The 17886-nt window shown below is 43.2% G+C and overlaps 1 protein-coding gene across 17 annotated transcripts in view; it reads left to right on the forward strand.

The window, feature by feature from the left end:
- masp1 (MBL associated serine protease 1) overlaps positions 1 to 17886 on the forward strand; it is a 404010-nt gene that overhangs the window by 25028 nt on the left and 361096 nt on the right. For all 17 annotated transcript variants that reach the window (XR_009515996.1, XR_009516002.1, XM_059990875.1 and 14 more), the window contains exon 3: positions 13591 to 13765. Coding sequence is in view for 15 of the 17 variants with exons in the window: in XM_059990875.1 (XP_059846858.1) it covers positions 13591 to 13765 (175 nt within the window). In the remaining 2 variants the exon portion in view is untranslated. The remainder of the gene's footprint in view (positions 1 to 13590; positions 13766 to 17886) is intronic.

The following is a 17886-nucleotide window of genomic DNA, read 5'->3' on the forward strand; positions in this document are numbered from 1 at the left end:
ATAAGGACATGTTTGGCACAGCTTTATGGGCTGAAGGGCCTGTATTGTGCTGTAGGTTTTCTATGTTTCTATGAACTGAGTATGTATTTTACATCGGTCTTCACATAGCAGTGTGGTGGATGTCCCAGGTGTCGGGGTCATGAAGTTTGTCAAGTTACCATAACCAGAGAGAAGGTTCTTGGAAAACTGAAAGGACTGAAAGCACACAAGTCACCCAGACCAGATGATGTACACCATAGAGTTCTGAAAGAGATGGGTGAAGAGATGTGGAGGTATTAGTAATGATCTTTCAAGAATCACTTGGGTCTGGAATAGTTTCGGAAGACTGGAAAATTGCAAATGTCACTCCTCACCCAAAAGGGAGAGAGGCAGAAGAAAGGAAACTCTGGGCAATTACTCTGACCTCGGTGGTTTGGAAGAAGTTGGAGTTGATTGTTAAGGATGTGGTTTTGGGATACTTGGAAGCACATGATAAAATAGGCTGCAGTCAACATAAGAACATAAATAGGAGCAAGAGTAGACCATCTGGCCCATTGCGCCTGCTCTGCCATTCAATAAAATCAAGGCTGATCTGGCCATGGACTCATCTCCACCTACCTGCTTTTCCCCCCATAACCCTTAATTCCCTCGCTATGCAAAAAAAAAAACACATGGTTTCCTTAAGGGAAAATCTTTGGAATTCTTTGAAGAAGTAACAAGTAGGATAGACAAAAGAGAAACAGTTAATGTTGTGTACTTGGATTTTCATAAGGCCTTTGATAAGGTGCCACACATGAGGTTGCTGAACAAGCTACGAGCCATGGTATTACAGGGAAGATTCTAGTATGGATAAAGGAGTGGCTGATTGGCAGGAGGCAAAGAATGGGAATAAAAGGAGCCTTTTCTGACAGGCTGCTGGTGACTGGAGGTATTCCACAGAATCGTTAGGAATGATTCTTTTTACATTATATGTCAATGTTTTGGATGATGGTATTGATGGCTTTGTTGCAAAGTTTGCAGACGATATGAAGATGGATGGAGGGGCAAGTAGTTTTGAGGAAGTAGAGAGGCTATTGAAGGACTGTGACAGATTAGGAGAATGGGCAAAAATGGCAGATGGAATGCAGTGTTGGGAATTGTATGGTCATGCACTTTGGTAGAAGAAGTTAAAGGGATGACTATTTTCTAAATGGAGAAAAAAATACAAAAAACTGAGAAGCAAATGGACTTAGGAGTCCTTGTCCAGGATTCATTAAAAGTTAATGTGCAGGTTGATCCTGTGGTAAGGAACACAGATGCTAGCAATAATTTCAAGAGGACTAGAATATAAAAGTAAAGATGTAGTATTGTAACTTTATAAAGCACTGGTGAAGTGTCACTTAGAGTATTGTGAGCAGGTTTGGGCCCCTTAGAAAGGATGTGCTGAACCTGCCCAGGGTTCAAAGGAGGTTCACGAAAATGATTCCAGGATTGAATGACTTATATGAAGAGCATCTGATGGCGTGGGCCTGTATTCTCTAGAGTTCAGAAGAATGGGAGGTGACCTATTGAAACCTATCGAATAGTAAAAGGTCTCGACAGAGTGGAGGTGGAGAAGATGTTTCTTATGGTTGGAGAGTCTAAGACCAGAGGACACAGCCTCCAAATAGAGTGGTGTTCTTTGAGAACGGAAGTGGAGATTCTCTTTAACTAGAGAATGAAGAATTTGTAGAATTCTTTGCCACAGGCAGTTGTGGAGGCCAAGTCTTTTTTTATATTTATATATATTTAAGGCAGAGGTTGATAAATTCTTGATTGGTCAGGGTATGAAGGGATACCGGGAGATGGTGGCTGAGGAGAAAATTGAATCAGCCATGATGAAATTGCGGAGCACATTTGATGGGCCAAATGGCCTAATTCTGCTCCTGTATCTTATGGTCTTAACTGATGAGATTTCCCCTATTCAAATAATAAGAATACCAAGAGAAGCTTTTAGAGTTGTACTAATATAACCATTTGAAGAACACATTGAAATTGTATATACATATTATGACCACTTGGGGGCATAAAAAGAATAAATACCAAACCCCTTTTTACCGGGTGGCTCCAGAGATGTGGCTTGTTAGCCGCTCGCCAACAGCCATTGGATTCACCAGTGAGAAAATCACCATTCTCAGACTCTGTGTCAAGGATTGGTATGCCTTAGATTTGGAGGATGGGATGTCTTGCCTACTCGAAGCCTGACCTGTGTGACTGCTGTTATTATTGCCCCATGCTTCACCTGTTGGCAAGAAATATTAGACTGTACACTGCATCCAATTATAAAGGAAATGTATTTAATAATGTTAACTTAACCAATCTGCTATTAAAGAACAACGGGAAAAAAAGAAAAAGAGCAAAAGGGGCCCATCATAATTAAAACAGTCAAATGTGCACAGGTTGGAGCTTAAATCTTCTAAAAGTTGATGTATTCCAATGCAGTCATAGCACCATTTCCTATTCACCAATTACTGGTAGTTTTCCCTCTTAGACTCCAGTGAATCATGCATTCCCATTGGATTGAATCCCTCGGCTAGTTCTCTCAAGTTTCTTCTTTCTCCATCTCCCACTAAAATGACCTCGACTTACTTCGGTGTCCACTGCAAAACCTCTTTGCCCAGCGTACTCTAAAACCTTCTCCCAATTCCACCATCCTGATTGGAAGGCACTATATTCCTAAGCATGCACATCATAACCCCTTTAACGGTAACCCATGCACTGCTTCTACAGGAAAACTTTAAATGAAATACCCTACAACATTAGCAGTAAAATCTTAACCAGGGTGTTACACATGCCTGTGAGAACTAATTAAAATACAACTTTAATTGTTAAGCTGCAAAGAAAATACAATTTGAAGTCTAATCAAAGAGTTAAATGGCTTGTTTAAAACCAAGTAAGGACCATGTAGGTAGACTAGAGAACAGATGCTGTGGGAAATGGATTGGGCATTTGAGGGAAATGAAGTTTGGGTAAATGTTGCAGGTAGTTTCTGATGAAATGATGACACTGGGGAGGAAATTTAAAGCTAGAAAACCCAACGTTACAGCCTTGGAATAGAGGGGCATCCATTTATGAGGAATTTCTTTACCAGAGGGTGATGAAGATGAAGTCATTGTGTATATTTAAAGTGGATGTTGATAGATTCTTGATTATTCAGGATATCTAAGATTATGGATAGAAGGCAGGAGACTGGGGTTGAGAGTGGTAATAAATTAGCCATGTTGAATGGCAGAGCAAGTTTGATGGGCTGAATGGCCTAATTCTTTTCCTATGTCTTGAGGTGTAATGGAGCAAGGAGAGAGGTTCAGATTTAAACAGAAATGCAAATATGTAACAGTGGTTGTGATATTCTGTGGAAAATAAACCAGTGATGTCACAGGAACACATTGATTTAATCACAGAAGTTTGGCACAGACCATGCAGGATGGAAAATAAACATGCAGTGTCTCAGTAACACTTGCAGCACCAGCACTGAGAGAGGGCCAACCATCAGACTCAAAGGAGAGCCACGCTGAGTCAAGAATAATGAGGGAGGATCCCACTGTTGGAGGGCACAAAGGGTCCCATCCAGAGTGGAGGATAATGAGGGAGGGTCTGACCGTCGGAGTGGAGGATAATGGGTGTGAAGAGGGAGGGCCCAACTGTCAGAGTGGACAGAGAACTATACTCAAGAGTGGGGGATAATGAGGGAGGATCTCACCGTTGGAGGGCACAGTGAGCCACACTTGGTGGAGGATAATGGGGAAGGAGAGTGAGAGCACGCTTATTGGAGGGGACAGAGAACCACACTTGGCAGAGGGTAATGGAGTAGGGGTGAGAGGAGCCCAGAGTCAGAGGGCACAAAGAGCCACACTCAGATTGGGGAATAATGGAGGGAGGAGAGTATGGTTGTCACCGTCAGAGACAGAGAGCTACATTTGGAATGGAGGATATTAGGGGAGGGAGGGTAGTGAGCTAGTGACAGAGGGCTCCACTGTTGGAAGAGAGGATGAGGGAGGTCATTTTTATCATCTCTACCTATTTGAGCTTCTGATCCCTCATGCACTTCAATTCCAATGGTGAAGCTTCTGCCTTGAAGTGACCTCCCCTGCACAAAGTTCAAATTCAGTTTATTGTCATTCAACTGTACACACAAATACCACCAAATGAAACATTACTCCGGTCCAAGGTGCAAACACAGTATGCATAACTTGCACACACAACACAAAGTAGTATTACTACAAGTAAATTAACAAATAATAAAGTGTATTTATGGTACAAGTTAAAAAGTAAACAGTATAATGCTTCTGGCGCCTTAAGAGTGATGAGACCTGGGTGGTGGCAGGCAGTTCTGTAGTCTTACAGATGGGGTAAGAAGCTGCTTCCCATCTAAAATGTCCTTGTCCTAATGCTACGGTATGTCCTCCTGATGGTGGAGGGTCAAAGCTGTGCTGTCTCTCACTAAGTCCTGTAGTGGATCCTGAGTTGATATCTCACAAAGCTGATCATCTCGTTTGTTAAAATTTAACAATCTCTCTTTAAGATGTTTCTCTAATCATTTCTTTCTCCATTTTTTTTGGTAATAATTTTTTAATTCAGAGTGTGGATCAGTACTTGGAGCTATGATGTTGTGGCCATTACAGAGACTTGGATGGCTCAGGGGCAGGAATGGTTACTTAGAGTGCCAGGCTTTAGATGTTTCAGAAAGGATGGAGATGGAGGCAAAAGAGGTGAGGGTGTGGCACTGCTGACCAGAGATAATGTCACAGCTGCAGAAAAGGAAGAAGTCATAGAGGGATTGTCAACTGAGGCTCTGTGGGTGGAAGTTAAAAACAGGAAGGGGTCAATAAGTCTATTGCGTGTTTTTTATAGACCACCTAGTAGTAACAGGGACATTGAGGAGCAGATAGGGAGACAGATTCTGGAAAGGTATAACAATAACAGGGTTGTCGTGGTGGGAGATTTTAATTTCCCAACTATTAATTGGCAGCTTCCTAGAGCAAGGGGTTTAGATAAGGTGGAGTTTGTTAGGTGTGTCTGTAAGGTTTCCTGACAAAATATATAAATAAGAGGAGAGGCTGTACTTGATCTGGTACTGGGAAATGAACCTGGTCAGGTGTCAGGTCTCTCAGTGGGAGAGCATTTTGGAGATAGTGATCACAATTCAGACAAGTTAGGAAAATGGAATTGGAGTAAAGGGAAATATGAAGCTATCATGCAGGGACTTGGAAGCATAAATTGGGAACAGATGTTCTGAGGGAAATGTACGGCAGAAATGTGGCAAATGTTCAGGGGATGTTTGCATGGGGTTCGGCATAGGTATAGACAATAGACAATAGGTGCAGAAGTAGACCATTCGGCCCCTCGAGTCTGCACCACCATTCTGAGATCATGGCTGATCATTCACTATCAATACCCAGTCCCTGCCTTGTCCCCATATCCCTTGATTCCCCTATCCATCAGATATCTATCCAGCTCCTTCTTGAAAGCATCCAGAGAATTGGCCTCCACCGTCTTCCGAGGCAGTGCATTCCACACCTCCACAACTCTCTGGGAGAAGAAGCTCTTCCTCAACTCTGTTTTAAATAACTGACCTCTTATTCTCAATCCATGCCCTCTGGTACTGGACTCTCCCAACATCTGGAACATAATTCCTGCCTCAATCCTATCAAATCCTTTAATTATCTTAAACGTTTCAATCAGATCCCCTCTCAATCTCCTCAATTCCAGCGTGTACAAGCCCAATCTCTCCAATCTCTCTGTGTAAGACAGCCCTGCCATCCCAGGAATCAACCTAGTGAATCTATGCTGCACTTCCTCAATTGCCAGAATGTCCTTCCTTAAACCTGGAGACCAAAACTGTACACAATATTCCAGGTGTGGTCTCACCAGGGCCCTGTACAAATGCAAAAGAACATCCTTGCTCTTGTATTCAATTCCCCTTGTAACAAAGGCCAACATTCCATTTGCCCTCTTCACTGCCTGTTGCACTTGCTCATTCACCTTCATTGACTGGTGAACTAGGACTCCTAGGTCTCTTTGCATTTCTCCCTTACCTAACTCGACACCGTTCAGACAATACTCTGCCCTCTTGTTCCTGCTTCCAAAGTGGATAACTTCACATTTATTCACATTGAATGACATCTGCCAAGTATCTGCCCACTCACTCAGCCTATCCAAGTCTCCCTGTATTCTCCTAACGTCCTCTTCGCATGTCACACTGCCACCTAGTTTAGTATCGTCAGCAAACTTGCTGATATAGTTTTCAATGCCCTCATCTAAATCATTGACATAAATTGTAAAGAGCTGTGGTCCCAATACAGAGCCCTGTGGTACCCCACTAGTCACCTCCAGCCAGTCTGAGAAACACCCATTCACTGCTACCCTTTGCTTTCTATCTGCCAACCAGTTTTCTATCCATGTTGAAACCCTGCCCCCAATGCCATGAGCTCTGATTTTACTCACCAATCTCCTATGTGGCACCTTATCGAATGCCTTCTGAAAATCTAGGTACACAACATCTACTGGCTTACCCTCGTCTAACATCCTTGTTACACCCTCAAAAAACACCCAACAGATTAGTCAAGCATGATTTGCCCTTGGTAAATCCATGCTGGCTCGGCCTAATCCTATTTCTGCCATCTAGATGTGCCACTATTTCGTCCTTAATAATGGACTCAAGCATCTTCCCCACGACTGACGTTAGGCTAACAGGGCGATAGTTCTCCGTTTTCTCCTTCCCTCCCTTCTTGAAAAGTGGGACAACATTAGCCACTCTCCAATCTTCAGGAACTGATCCTGAATCTAAGGAACATTGGAAAATGATTACCAATGCATCAGCAATTTCCTGAGCCACCTCTTTTAGAACCCTCGGATGCAGACCATCTGGACCCGGGGATTTATTAGCCTTCAGTCCTACCAGTCTACTCATCACAGTTTCTTTCCTAATGTCAATCTGTCTCAATTCCTCTGATATCTTATGACCCTGGCCCATCCATACATCTGGGAGATTGCTTGTGTCCTCCCTGGTGAAGACAGATCTAAAGTACGCATTAAATTCTGTTGCCATTTCCCTGTTTCCCAAAACAATTTCTCCCAATTCATTCTTCAAGGGGCCAACATTGTTCTTAACTATCTTCTTTCTCTTCACATAGCTAAAAAAGCTTTTGCTATCCCCTTTTATATTCCTGGCTAGACTGAGCTCATACCTGATTTTTTCTCTCCGTATTGCTTTTTTAGTTAAGATCTGCTGTTCCTGAAAACTTTCCCAATCATCTGTATCCCCACTCATCTTAGCCCTGTCATACTTCTTTTTCTTTAATGCTATACAATCTCTGACTTCCTTTGTCAACCACTGTGGCCCCTTCCCCCTCTTTGAATCCTTCCTTCTCATTGGAATGAACTGCTTTTGCATCTTTTGTATTATGCCCAAGAATATCTGCCACTGCTGATCCACTGTCTTTCCTGCCAGGGCATCCGCCCATTTAACTTTGGCCAGCTCATCCCTCATGGCTCCGTAGTCTCCTTTATATAATTGCAACACTGACACCTCTGATCTGCCCCTATCCCTCTCAAATTGTAGATAAAAACTTATCATGTTATGATCACTACTTCCTAATGGCTCCTTTACTTCAAGATCACTTATCAATTCCTGTTCATTACACATCACCAAGTCCAAAATAGCCTCGTTCCTGGTTGGCTCAAGCACAAGCTGTTCCAAAAATACATCCCTTAGACCAGGGGTCAGCAACCTTTACCACTGAAAGAGCCACTTGGACCCGTTTCCCACAGAAAAGAAAACACTGGGAGCCGCAAAACCCGTTTGACATTTAAAATGAAATAACACTGCATACAACGTTTTTTTTGCCTTTATGCTATGTATAAACAAACTATAATGTGTTGCATTTATGAAATTGATGAACTCCTGCAGAGAAAACGAAATTACATTTCTGCATGCAACAAAAACATTTTGAACTCCGAAAAAAAGACGTTGGGTTGAAAGTTACTTTTAAGTAAAATATTCAATGTCTATTTGAGTCCTTCTTGTATTTATGAAAAACGCCGAACTTAAATTTTCCGCCAGCAGCAAACCAAAAATAACGTCAGCCAGCTGTCATCCTGAAAAATGAAAGGACTATTTCACTGAACAATGAAAAAATATGAATATAAGTAAAATAATAGGCAATTAAAATATTTATCATACTTGGTTAATGGGATTTCTGCTCCTGGACCTCAGCGCACAGCGTCTGCACATCAGGGCTGTATGATGTCACCTTCATCTTTACACAGGATCGCAAGCTGTCATCTGTGAGGTTTTCAATATCACTCCATTTGTGTTTCTGAGCAAGAACGGCCTTCTGACGGGCAACATCTTCAAGGTCTGCTGTCAAGCGTCTAAACTTGGACACCCATATGTCTTTGTCGGCTATGTCGGCCAGTTCCATCTCAAGATCAGGTTGACTCACACCTGCCAATGCAGTCGTATTCAGTAGGGAAGGATCGATGCTTAAGGGAGTGACCGGGAAGGATAATGTGTTTTTTTCCTCTCTGAACTCACAGAAGCGTTTCCCAAACGATGTTTGCATTGCGATGATTGCAGAATGTAAATACTCCGAAATTATCATGTCGTGACCTTGTTTGAACTCTCTCAAATTGGGGAAGTGAGACAAAGTGCCTTTCTGTCAATCTCTGGCAAGCACTGTCAACTTGCGCTCGAATGCCAAAACATCCTCCAACATGTGCAGGGCTGTACGTCCTTTCCCCTGAAGAGCTGTGTTCAGCGTGTTCAGGTGCGCTGTCATGTCTACCATGAAGTGTAGCTTTTCCAGCCACTCTGGCTGTTCCAGCTCAGGAAAGGTGAGCCCTTTGCTGCCCAGGAAAGTTTTCACTTCTTCCAGACACGCGACAAAGCGTTTCAGCACCTTCCGTCTGGACAGCCAGCGATAAAAACACGTTGTAGCGGTGTCAGTAAACTGCAGTCAAAGATAGCTTTATTCGAACTAAACAGCCTTGCTTTTCAGCTTCCCTCAACCCAGCCCCCATGGACGCAGATGCTGCAAAAGACGCGTACTCACAAACCCCCGTAGGCTATCTCCCTTAGCCGGAATGCTGGCTAATTGTGAGCCGTTTTATGATGTGGCAGGAAATGTGTCGCTACACTTAGGTTGTACAAGATCACCATAATTACATTTCAAAAGCTAACAAACTAACATAAAATACATTTTAATTAAATACTGACCAATTATTTCCCAAAGCCACAGGGAGCCGCAGCACAGAGGTGAAAGAGCCACAAATGGCTCGGGAGCCGCAGGTTGCCGACCCCCGCCTTAGACACTCCACAAACTCCCTATCCTGGGGTCCAGCACCTACCTGATTCTCCCAGTCCACCTGCATGTTGAAATCTCCCATAACGACTGCATTACCTTTAGCACATGCCAATGTTAACTCCCTAATCAACTTGTACCCAATATCCACGCTACTGTTTGGGGGCCTGTACACAACACCCATTAGGGTCTTTTTACCCTTACTGTTCCTCAGCTCAATCCACACAGACTCTACTTCCCCTGTATGTTCCAATGTATGTTCCAAGGTATGTTCCAATGAGACAGGGAAAGGATGGTAGGGTATAGGAACTGAATCCTAGTACCCTAATCTAGTCAAGAAGAAAATAAAGGTTTACAAAAGGTTCAAAAAAACTAGGTAATGATAGAGATCTAGAAAATCATAAGGCTAGGAGGAAGGAGCTTAAGAATGAAATTAGGAGAGCCAGGAGGGGTCATGAGAAGGCCTTGGTGAGCAGGATTAAGGAAAACTCCAAGGCATTCAATAAATATGTGAAGCGCAAGAGAATAAGATGTGAGAGAGCAGGACCAATCAAGTGTGACAGTGGAAATGTCTATATGGAATCGGAGGAGATAGCAGAGGTACTTAATGAATACTTTGCTTCAGTATTCACTACGGAAAAGGATCTTGGCGATTATAGGGATGACTTGCAGCAAATTGAAAAGCTTGAGCATATAGACATTAAGAAAAAGGATGTGCTGGAGCTTTTGGAAAGCATCAAGTCGCATAACTCTCTGGGACTGAATGAGCTGTACCCCACGCTACTGTAGCAGGCGAGGAAGGAGATTGCTGAACCTCTGGCAATGATCTTTGCATCATCCATGGGTTCGGGAGAGGTTCTGGAGGATTGGAGGTTTGCAGATATTGTTCCCTTATTCAAGAAAGGGAGTAGAGATAGAAACATAGAAAACCTACAGCACAATACAGGCCCTTCGGCCCACAAAGTTGTGACAAACATGTCCCTACCATAGAAATTACTAGGGTTACCCATAGCCCTCTATCTTTTCTAAGCATCATGTACCTATCCAAAAGTCTCTTAAAAGACCCTATCGTATCTGCCTCCACCACCGTTGCCGGCAGCCCAACTCACCACTCTACGTTTTTTAAAAAAAGTTTACCCCTGACATCTCCTCAGTACCTACTCCCAAGCACCTTAAACCTGTGCCCTCTTCTGGCAGCCGCTTCAGCCCTGGGAAAAAGCCTCCGACTATCCACATGATCAATGCCTCTCATCATCTTATACACCTCTATCAGGTCACCTCTCATCCTCTGTCACTCCAAGGAGAAAAGGCTGAAGTCACTCAACCTGTTTTCATAAGGCATGCTCCCCAATGCAGGCAACATCCTTGTAAATCTCCTCTGCACCCTTTCTATGGTTTCCACATCCTTCCTGTAGTGAGGTGACCAGAACTGAGCACAGTACTCCAAGTGGGGTCTGACTGGGGTCCTTTATAACAAAGAACAATACAGCACAGTACAGCACATTAGGCCCACAATGTAGTGTCGTCCCTTAAAACCTGCCCCCCCCCCCCCATATAACCCTCCACCTTAAATTCCTCCATATACCTGTCCGGTAGTCTCTTAAATTTCACTAGTGTATCTGCCTCCATCACTGACTCAGGAAGTGCATTCCACGCACCAACCACACTCTGAGTAAAAAACCTTCCTCTAATATCCTCCTTGAACTTTCCTCCCCTCACCTTAAAGCCATGTCCTCTTGTATTGAGCAGTGGTGCCCTGGCTGCAACATTCCCTCTTGGCTCATAAATTCAATTTCATGATTGATGAAGGCCAATACACCATATGCCTTCTTAACCACAGAGTCAACCTGCGTAGCTGTTTTGAGCGTCCTATGGACTCAGACCCCAAGATTCGTCTGATCCTCCTCACTGCCAAGTGTCTTACCATTAATACTATATTCTGTCATCATATTTGACCTACCAAAATTAACCACTTCACACTTATCTGGGTTGAACTCCATCTGCCACTTCTCAGCCAAGTTTTGAAGACTCCTGAGTCCTTCTGCCTTCTGATTTTTGAATTTTCTCCGCATTTAGTTAATAGTCTGCACTATTGTTCTTTTACCAAATGCATTTCCCAACACTGTATTCTATCTGCCACCTTTTTACCTATTCTTCAAATTGATCTCAGTCCTTCTGCAATCGCATTGCTTCCTCAGTACTACCTACCCTTCCACTTATCTTTGTATCATCTGCAAACTTTGCCACAAAGCCATCAATTCCATTATACAAATCAGTGACAAACAATGTGAGAAGTAGTAGTCCTAATACTAGTCCCTGAGGAACACGACTAGTCACTGGCAGCCTACCATAAAAGGCTCCCTTTATTCCCACTCGCTGTCTCCTGCCTGTCATTCATTCCTCTATCCATGCTTGTGTCTTTTCTGTAATTCCATAGGACTTTATTTTGTTAAGCCACGTCACGTGTGGCACCTTATCAGATGCCTTCTGAAAATCTAAGTAAATGACATCCACTGCCTCTCCTTTGTCCACCCTCCTTGTTACTTCCTTGAAGAAATCTTAACAGATTTGTGAGGCAAGATTTCCCTTTGTAGAAAACGTGCTGTCTTTGACTTATTACCCAAGTACTCTGAAACCTCATCCTTAATGAACTCCAAAACTTTCCCAGTCACTGAAGTTAGACTAACTGGCATGTAATTTCCTCACTTTTGTCTTCCTCCCTTCTTAGAGTGTACTAACATTTGCATTTTTCCAGTCATCTGGGACCAAGCCAGGATCAAGTGATTCTTGGAAGATATGACCAATGGATCCGTTATCCCTTAAGCAACCTCTTTCAGGACTCTGGGATGTCGTCATTCTGGTCCAGGTGACTTAGTCACCTTAAGTCCTTTGAGTTTGCCTAGCACTGTTCCCTTTGTAATAGCAATGACACTCACTCCTGCTCTCTGATACTCACAGATCTTTGGCATATAGCTAGTGCCTCCCAAATTAAAGACTGAAGCAAAGTACTAATTAAATTCATCTGCCATTTCTTTGTCCTCCATTACTATTTCACCAGCATCATCTTTCAATGGTCCAATGTCAACTCTCACTGCCCTTTTATTCTTTATATAACTGAAAAAACTTTTAGTATCCTGCTTTGTATTATTGGCTAGTTTGCCCCCATATTTCATCTTTACCCTTCTTATAGGTTTTTTTTTAGCCTGAAACATCCAGTCTTGATAAAGTGTCTTGGCCTGAAGCATTGACTGGTTTATTCATTTATGTCGATGCTGCCCAGACCTGCTGAGTTCCTCCAGCATTTTCTGTGTGCTACTCTGGTTTGTCACCAATTTCTCATGGACAGGTCAAGGTGACAATAAACGCTGATCTTCCCCAGTGACCGCCAGATCTCAAAAATAAATAAAAATAAATAATGGTTGTAGGTTTGGGGCATGCAAGTACAAAATGATAGATAAAAGATGTGGGGATGTGAGAAAAGATTCCAGAATGTTTGGTGTCATTTGCAGTGTATAACTGTGAAGGACATCAAAATAATTGTTATTCAGGATTTGTTGTAGCACAAAACAAGCAATAAGGTAAAGAACACAATATTAATAAAAACACAATAAATATAAATCCCTAAGATAGCTTATATAAACAGATTTTATGTCCGTAATGTGACACTAGGTTCAGGAGTGTCTGTACATAAGGTCACTGACAGGAAACGATAAAATAGTGGTGCTTAGGGGTGTGGAGATATGGCTTGATCAGCCTTACAGCTTGGGCAAACTCTTTCAGGACTCTGGGATGTAGTCCATCTGGTCTAGGTGACTTTTTCACCTTGAGACCTTTCAGTTTGTGTTGTAATGTTTTTGAGTCTGGGGGTCAGGCATGGATGCTAGGTAGTCTCCTCCCTAATGGGAGTGGAACAGTCAATGAGCAAGGTGGGTGGGATCCTTCATGATGTTACTAGCCCTTTTTTGGCACCTTTATTGTATATACATCCTTGATGGTGGGGAGCTGGTGCTGATGATGCATTTGGGCAGTTTTGACTGTCCGTACTAGAGTCTGTCAAAAGTGAAATTAAGTGTGGAAAACAGTATTGTTATCAGCTATTGAAAAGAACTTGGATGGGGATTTTGTATAGAAAAGAGTTGGCAGGGTCAAGGGAATGAGCTGATGGAAATATTATGTAAGATTTGTTGTGGCCTGGTTTGTCTCCCTGCAGTACAGTAATGGCTCGGCTTTTTATTTTCCAGAGTTGTTATAAACTCAGAGCTCAGTGGTAAACAGTGTGTTTTTGTTTCAGGTCACTTCTGGTGATATGCTGGAGACATTCTGTGGCCGAGAGAGTACAGACACTGAAAAGATTCCAGGCCAAGACTCTGTTCTCTCCACCGACAATACCATGACTCTCCAATTTAAGACCGATTTTTCCAATGAGGAGCGGTTCACTGGCTTCGAGGCACACTACGCTGCCATTGGTTAGTTGCTCTTGGTTTCCCTATCTTTACGAAAATCAGCAACTGAAAGCCTTGTCTGCATCGAGCACAAGGAGTGTTAGTACCTGCTGTGCCGCAGTGATCAATGTAATTCAAGGGAAAGGAAGAATATGGTATAGACAAAGAGATATAAAGGTTCCAAGTACACTCCCTATGAGTTCTGTTACTTCAAACAAATTAATCTAGGCAATGAGACGTGATGCTGTTTATCACTGGGGTACGGAACTACAGGGATCTGAATGGGACACCAAAATAGTATGTTGCCTCCCAGGTTCTGGGGTCAGATAGAGTCCACAGCATTTTGGAGGGAGGGAGAGAATAACCAGATGTTGTGGTACGTATTTGTACCAAACACATAGGAAGGTAAAGCAAGGAGGTCCTGAACAGAGAATTTAGAGAGCTAGTCAGAAAGCTGAGAAACCTTCAAAATTGCTGCGAGTCAGATGAGCAATCTCTTTCAGGACTCTGGGATGTAGTCTATCTAGTTCAGGTGACCTATCCATAAGACCTTTAGGTTAGCCTAGCACTTTTTCCTTTGTAATATCAATGGCGCTCACTCCCGCTCCCTAACACTCACGGACCTCTGGTGCCTTCCATAGTAAAGACTGAAGCAAAATACCCATTAGGTTCATCTGCCATTTCTTTGTCCCCCATTGCTAACTCGCCAGCATCATTTTCTAATGGTCCAATGTCAACTCTCAGCTCTCTTTTATTCTTTGTATAACTGAAAAAAACTTACAGCATTCTGATTTATATTATCAGCTAGCTTGTCCTCATATTTCATCTTTTCCCTTCTTATAGCCTGTGTAGTTGCCTTTTTGGGAAGCTTTTAAAATCCAACAATCATCCAATTTCCCACTCAAGTTTGCTACCTTATATGCCCTTTCCTTGGCTTAACTTCCTTTGTCAGCCAGGGTTACATACCCCTGCCATCTGAGAACATAGAACATAGACATCTATAGCACATTACAGGCCCATTGGCCCACAATGTTGTGCTGACCATGTAACCTACTCTAGAAACTGTCGAGAATTACCCTATCGCATAGCTCTCTATTTTTCCAAGCTCCATGTATCTATGTAAAAGTCTCGTCCCCACCACTCTCTGTGTGGAAAAACCTACCTCTGACATCCCCCTTGTACCTGCTTCTAAGCACCTTAAAACTATGACCCCTTGTGTTAGCCATTTCAGCCCTGGGGAAAAGCCTCTGGCTATCCACACATTCAACGCCTCTCAATATCTTGTACACCTCTGGCAAGTCACCTCTCATTCTCTGTTGCTATAAGGAAAAAAAGCCAAGTTCACTCGACCTATTTTCATAAGGAATGGTCTCCAATCCAGGTTACATCCTTGTAAATTTGCACTCTCTCTATAGTGTCTGCAACCTTTCTATAGTGAGGTGACCACACTGAACACAGTACTCCAGTGGGGTCTATCTAAGGTAGTGGTCGCCAAACCATCGATCGCGATCGACTGGTCGATCTTTGAGACTTTCCCAGTAGATCCTGAAAAAAAGAAAAATAAATACACAAGTACTGTTGAGAGATTGTTTCCGGGTTGCGGGGTTTTAGTTCCGTTCTTTCTGCTCAGTGCGCATGTGCATAGTTACCCCGCACTACACAGTGTACTTCAGTGGTCCTCAACCACCGGGCCACGAGGAAACAATGTAAGTCAGAAGCACCTTTCCTCATTCCCTGTCAAGGCTACTGTTGAACCTTAACCCACGCGAGGTCATCAGTCGCCTAAACGCCGTGATACCCTCGCACCAGTTTGCCTCGCGCGGCCGGTAGGAACCGCCGATGCCACTAGCCCGGAGCGCGGCCGGCGGGAAATGCCGATGCCACTGGCCTGGAGCGCAGCCGGCGGGAAGTGCCGATGTTACTGGTCTGCAAGAATATTGTCAATATTAAACCGGTCCGCGGTGCGAGAAAAAGGGATGGGTACCCCTGGTGTTTATGCATTATTTCTACTTCTGGGTTGCGGGGTTTCACTTCGGTCTTTTCTGCCCCAGTGTGCATGCGTGTAACTAATCACTCTGTGGTCGATCTCGCCTTTCACTAAGGCCGAGGTAGGGGATCTTTGGCTTAAAAAGGTTGGTGACCACTAATCTAAGGTCTTTTATTGCTTTAACATTACCTCATGGCCCTTGAACTCAACCCATAGTTGATGAATGCCAACACACCATATACCTTCTTAACAATACTGTCAACCTGAGCAACAGCTTTGAGTGTCCTATGGACACTGACCCCAAGATCTCTCTGATCCTCCACACTGCCAAGATTCTTACTATTAATATTATATTTTGTCTTCAAATTTGACCTATCAATATGAACAACTTCACACTTATTTGGGTGAACTCCATCTTCCACTTCTCTGCCCAGTTCTACATCTTACCAATGTCCCGCTGTAACCTCTGACAACACTCCAGACTATCCACAACAACCCCAACCTTTATGTCATCAGTAAACTTACTAAACCACCCTTCTACTTTCTCATCATTTATAAAAATCACAAAGTGAGGGGTCGCTGAACATATCCCTATAGAACACTACTGGTCAGCGACCTCCATGCAGAATAGAAACCATCTACAACTGAACTTTACCTTCTGTGGGCAAGCCACTTCTGGATCCACAAAGCAAGGTCTCCTTGGATCCCATGCCTCCTTACTTTCTGAAGGAGCCTTGCATGGGAAACCTTATCAAATGCCTTACTGAAATCCATATACACTACATCCACTGCTCCAACTTCATCAATTTGTTTTGTTACATCCTCATAGAATTCAATCAGACTTGTAAGGCATGACTTGCCCTTGACAAAGCCATGCTGACTATCCTTAATCAGATGATGTCTCTCCAAGTCCTGTGGGATATATCTATCCTGTGCCTTATGTTGTATTCCTGGAAATTTCAGCCACTTTGCTCTGACATCATCCCTGCCAGTATCTTCCTCCAATCTACCTGGGAAGCTCCTCTCTCATGTCTCTGTATTTCCCTTTATCTCATTGTGATACCGATACAGGTGACTTGTGTTTCTCCATCTCAAATTGCAGTGTGAATACAATTATGTTCACTGCCTCCTCAGGGTTCCTTTTCATTAAGCTCCCTAATAGGATTCCAGTTCTTTTTGCAATCTCAACCCCACATCTTGGCTACTATATGAAGGCCTTTATATGATTTCCCTCGTGTTTCTTACCCTTGCAGTTTCTTAACTCCACCCACAAAGATTCAATATTCTCTAACCTTATGTCACCTCTTTCTGAAGATGTAATTCCACCTCTTACCAACAAGGCACACCGTTGCCTATGCCTTCTTGCCTGTCCTTTCTATATGAGGAATATCCTTTGATGCTAAGCTCCCAACTATGACCTTATTCCGAATGCTACGTGTGTTTAAATACAGCACCTTCTGTCCTGCATTCTTTGCCCATTTTAATTTTGCCTCTGCTACAATTTTGCCTCTTTGCTCTATCTGCTGTTGACCTAATCATTGGATTGTCCTCTCTTACATTCATACTACATATTACATCATAGAAACATAGAAAACCTAAAGCACAATACAGGCCTTTCGGCCCACAAAGCTGTGCCGAACATGTCCTTACCTTAGAAATTACCTAGGGCTACCCATAGCCCTCTATTTTTCTAAGCTCCATGTACCTGTCCAGGAGTCTCTTAAAAGACCCCTTCGTATCCGCCTCCACAACCGTTACCGGAAGCCTGTTCCACGCACTCACCACTCTCTGCATTAAAAAACAACTTACCCCTGACATCTCTGTACCTACTTCCAAGCACCTTAAAGCTGTGCCCTCTCATGCTAGACCATTCAGCCCTGGTAAAAAGCCTCTGACTATCCACGCGATCTATGCCTCCAATCATTTTATACACCTCTTTTAGGTTGCCTCTCATCCTCTACCACTCCAAGTTCAAGTTCACTCCAAGTTCACTCAACCTATTCTCATAGGCACGCTCCCCCAATCCAGGCAACATTTTGTAAATTTCCTCTGCACCCTTTCTATGGTTGTCACATCCTTCCTGTAGTGAGGTGACTTGTAAACCAGCTGGTTCATCCTCAGCTCTATCATACTGGTTCCCATCCCCCTGCCATGTTAG

The sequence above is a fragment of the Hypanus sabinus genome, chromosome 2 (assembly GCF_030144855.1).
Source record: "Hypanus sabinus isolate sHypSab1 chromosome 2, sHypSab1.hap1, whole genome shotgun sequence".
Lineage (NCBI taxonomy): Eukaryota > Metazoa > Chordata > Chondrichthyes > Myliobatiformes > Dasyatidae > Hypanus > Hypanus sabinus.